This window comes from Diaphorina citri, unplaced genomic scaffold (assembly GCF_000475195.1).
Source record: "Diaphorina citri unplaced genomic scaffold, Diaci psyllid genome assembly version 1.1 scaffold6701, whole genome shotgun sequence".
NCBI classification, from domain to species: domain Eukaryota; kingdom Metazoa; phylum Arthropoda; class Insecta; order Hemiptera; family Psyllidae; genus Diaphorina; species Diaphorina citri.
The window spans coordinates 1-2,844 of NW_007384077.1; the positions used below are offsets into that span (position 1 = coordinate 1).

Sequence of the window (2,844 nt, forward strand, 5' to 3'; positions counted from 1 at the left end):
TCAAGCTTTTACTAATTAAAGTCATCAATTCCTCATCACCGTCCTTTGTTTTTCCCAGACCACAATTTAAAACTTCATTTTCAGTCCTCTAAGATCGAATCTTACCACCGTGGATTGTCTCAGGATTGAGTCCAATCCGAGGTTAATCTGGATATTAGGAGCAGGAAAATCCTCGTTTCATCTCGATCCCGGGTTGGTAAAACCCCAGAATACCCCAACTTCTGGTTTCATCTCAATCCCGAGTTGGTAAACCCCAGCATAATTCTGTTTAATCCCAAGTTCTGCTCAATCCCAAGTTGTTAAAGCCCAGTTTAACTTCTGGTTTCATCTCAATATTCTCAATCCCAAGTTGTTAAAGCCCAGTTTAACTTCTGGTTTCATCTCAATATTCTCAATCCCAAGTTGTTAAAGTCCAGTTTAACTTCTGGTTTCAGGTGGGAGTGGAGATAGAAGGTCCGGGGATCGTTCACACTCAGCCGTTTGATATGCCCAACCTCCCCACACCTCTGACCTTGGAAGAGAAGAAATATTTGCTCTCCGTCGAGCGTGGAGACACAGCTACCGTGAGGAAGTAAGTTGCCCGTCGCGAATAGCACAGGTTTTACTCGAAATTTTAATCTTTTCCTCTTTTCCCCCTGTTTCCTCTACACACGACACGATTTTTTTCCGAACGACACAAAATGTCCTTGTATTGTAGGCAATGTAATGTTCCCACGTCCACGTTAGGCATGTAGGCAATGAGTGTTTTCACACGTACGCACGACACGATATTTTTTCGTTTTCGAACGACAAGTGTGAATGGGCCTCGAGTCGAAGTGGAGTTTGATACTGTCCCATTTTCTAGTCTTCATTCAATCAAGGTCAGAATTCTTGATTGATCCGAAAATACTTTATCCCAGGTGCATCAAGCGAGCGTACAGAAATCATCACATCGACATCAACTGTGTAGATCCTCTGGGCCGGTCTGCTCTCACTTTGGCCATTGAGGGCGAAAACCTCGAGATGACAGAACTTCTCATCGTGATGGGAGTCGAACCCAAGGACGCTCTACTGCAAGCCATCAACTCGGAGTTCGTGGAGGCTGTCGAGTTGTTGCTGGAATACGAGGAAATTGTTCACAAGGAGGGAGAGCCCTATGTGAGTTTTACACCATTTTGCTTTTTTTTTCAAATCAAATGTTACACCATTTTGCTATTTTTAATCAAATCAAATCTCAAATTCTTTGTGAGTTTTACACCATGTTCCCATTTTTAACATCCCTAATACTTTTTCTTGAATTAAAAATCTGGTGTGAACATCACACGACTTTGCTTATCCTATTGATTTTCTTTTCCGCCCGCCGAAAGCTGTCCCGAAAACCGCCAAAAAGCTGTCAAAATACCGCCTACCGCAGTATCGAATAGTATCGATGTTTACTAAATCGTGTTGTAATTGTTGCATCCTTGTGACATTTGAGTTAATTTACATAACAAATTTCAAGTCTATAGCTCTTACCGTTCTCGAGATATTTTGTTTAAAAACAGACACGCGGACCAATGACTGAAACATTGGTATTTAGGCTCTAGGGCACTCAAAACGTGTTTTTGCACTAAAAACTGACCATCGAAAATTTTGTCGATTACATTACTTTCCTTCCTATAGGATAAGAAAAGTAAAAAAAAAAAGTGTTTTATTTTATTCATGTTTTCTACATGCATATTTATGTAGAATCGAAATAAAATTGCACTTAGTCTTCCATGCTTCCCCATTGTTTGAATGTGTATATGTTACACTAGGACTGAGTGAGGAGGGAACTGATAAAACTCATAAATCAATTGTAATGATTTCTGATATGTATACCCTACGAATCCTACAATGTTCACTTTATTCATTCAGAAATAGGAAAACTGTTGTTTTTAAGAAAATAAATAATTGAGCAGTGTCGACCCGTGAATTTTTGGGAAGGAAATACGGCTGTGATAATTCTTTCAAAGCGTGATTTCCAATGGCCTAAATAATTGAAAGCCTGGCTCGATAGTTCAAGACGCTCGCCTGGTAATTAGGAGGGCGTGGGTTCAATCCCAGCTCTATGCTCAAAACTTCTTCTTTGAGATTTGTGAATTTGACAACAGTAGTAGTGTAGTTGTTTACTGATGGTATAAAATGGACTCTAGTCTTATTCCAACAGTTCAAATAAGCACTATATTAATAAAATTGCATTACTTCAGTTAGATCTACATATGTTCCATATGTATGCTTACATTTCCTGACATCTCCTCTTGTTGCAGAGTTGGGAGAAGGTGGATAAGAACACCTCCATGTTTACCAAGGACATTACTCCACTTATCCTAGCAGCTCACAAGAACAACTATGAAATACTCAAGATACTGCTGGATAGAGGTGCCACACTACCTATGCCTCATGATGTTAGGTGAGAAGGGTCGTATTTTCCTTCTTGAAATTTAGTTGAATTATCCTTAATACGGATAACGTCAGCTTTCAATTCTCAACCCTAGAAAATTTCGGTTTGAAAATTGGTTGTAGACATTAGGATGTTTAATTAGTACGGTCACGTGTGCCCAAATTCTATTTTACACTAGGTTCGTTCCGACGCTCCTTTGGGCTCTGAGAACTTCCGTTTACCTCACAGAATCCGTACACTACAAAGGTTAGGTGGAGGAGTGTTTTAAATGGTAAGTGTTTATGCTCTAATTATTTATTACCACGGCTAAAAAAGCTCATTGCGGGGGGACCGAGCTATGCTGAAGATCGTCAGGAAAATGGGAGTGTTATCGTTCTCATAGATGATATCGCACCATTGGGAAACACATGTCTTGTTACCCTCATAAAATTATCTGTGGTAAG

General features: G+C 39.8%; 1 protein-coding gene across 1 annotated transcript; it reads left to right on the plus strand.

The window, feature by feature from the left end:
* Positions 1 to 402: 402 nt before the first annotated feature.
* Positions 403 to 2,410, plus strand: LOC103522058 (transient-receptor-potential-like protein; the record flags this gene model as incomplete). Its single annotated transcript, XM_008487166.2, has 3 exons — positions 403 to 571; positions 900 to 1,137; positions 2,268 to 2,410. Coding segments are annotated over 3 exons (550 nt in total), but the record flags the coding sequence as incomplete, so codon positions are not given.
* Positions 2,411 to 2,844: the final 434 nt, after the last annotated feature.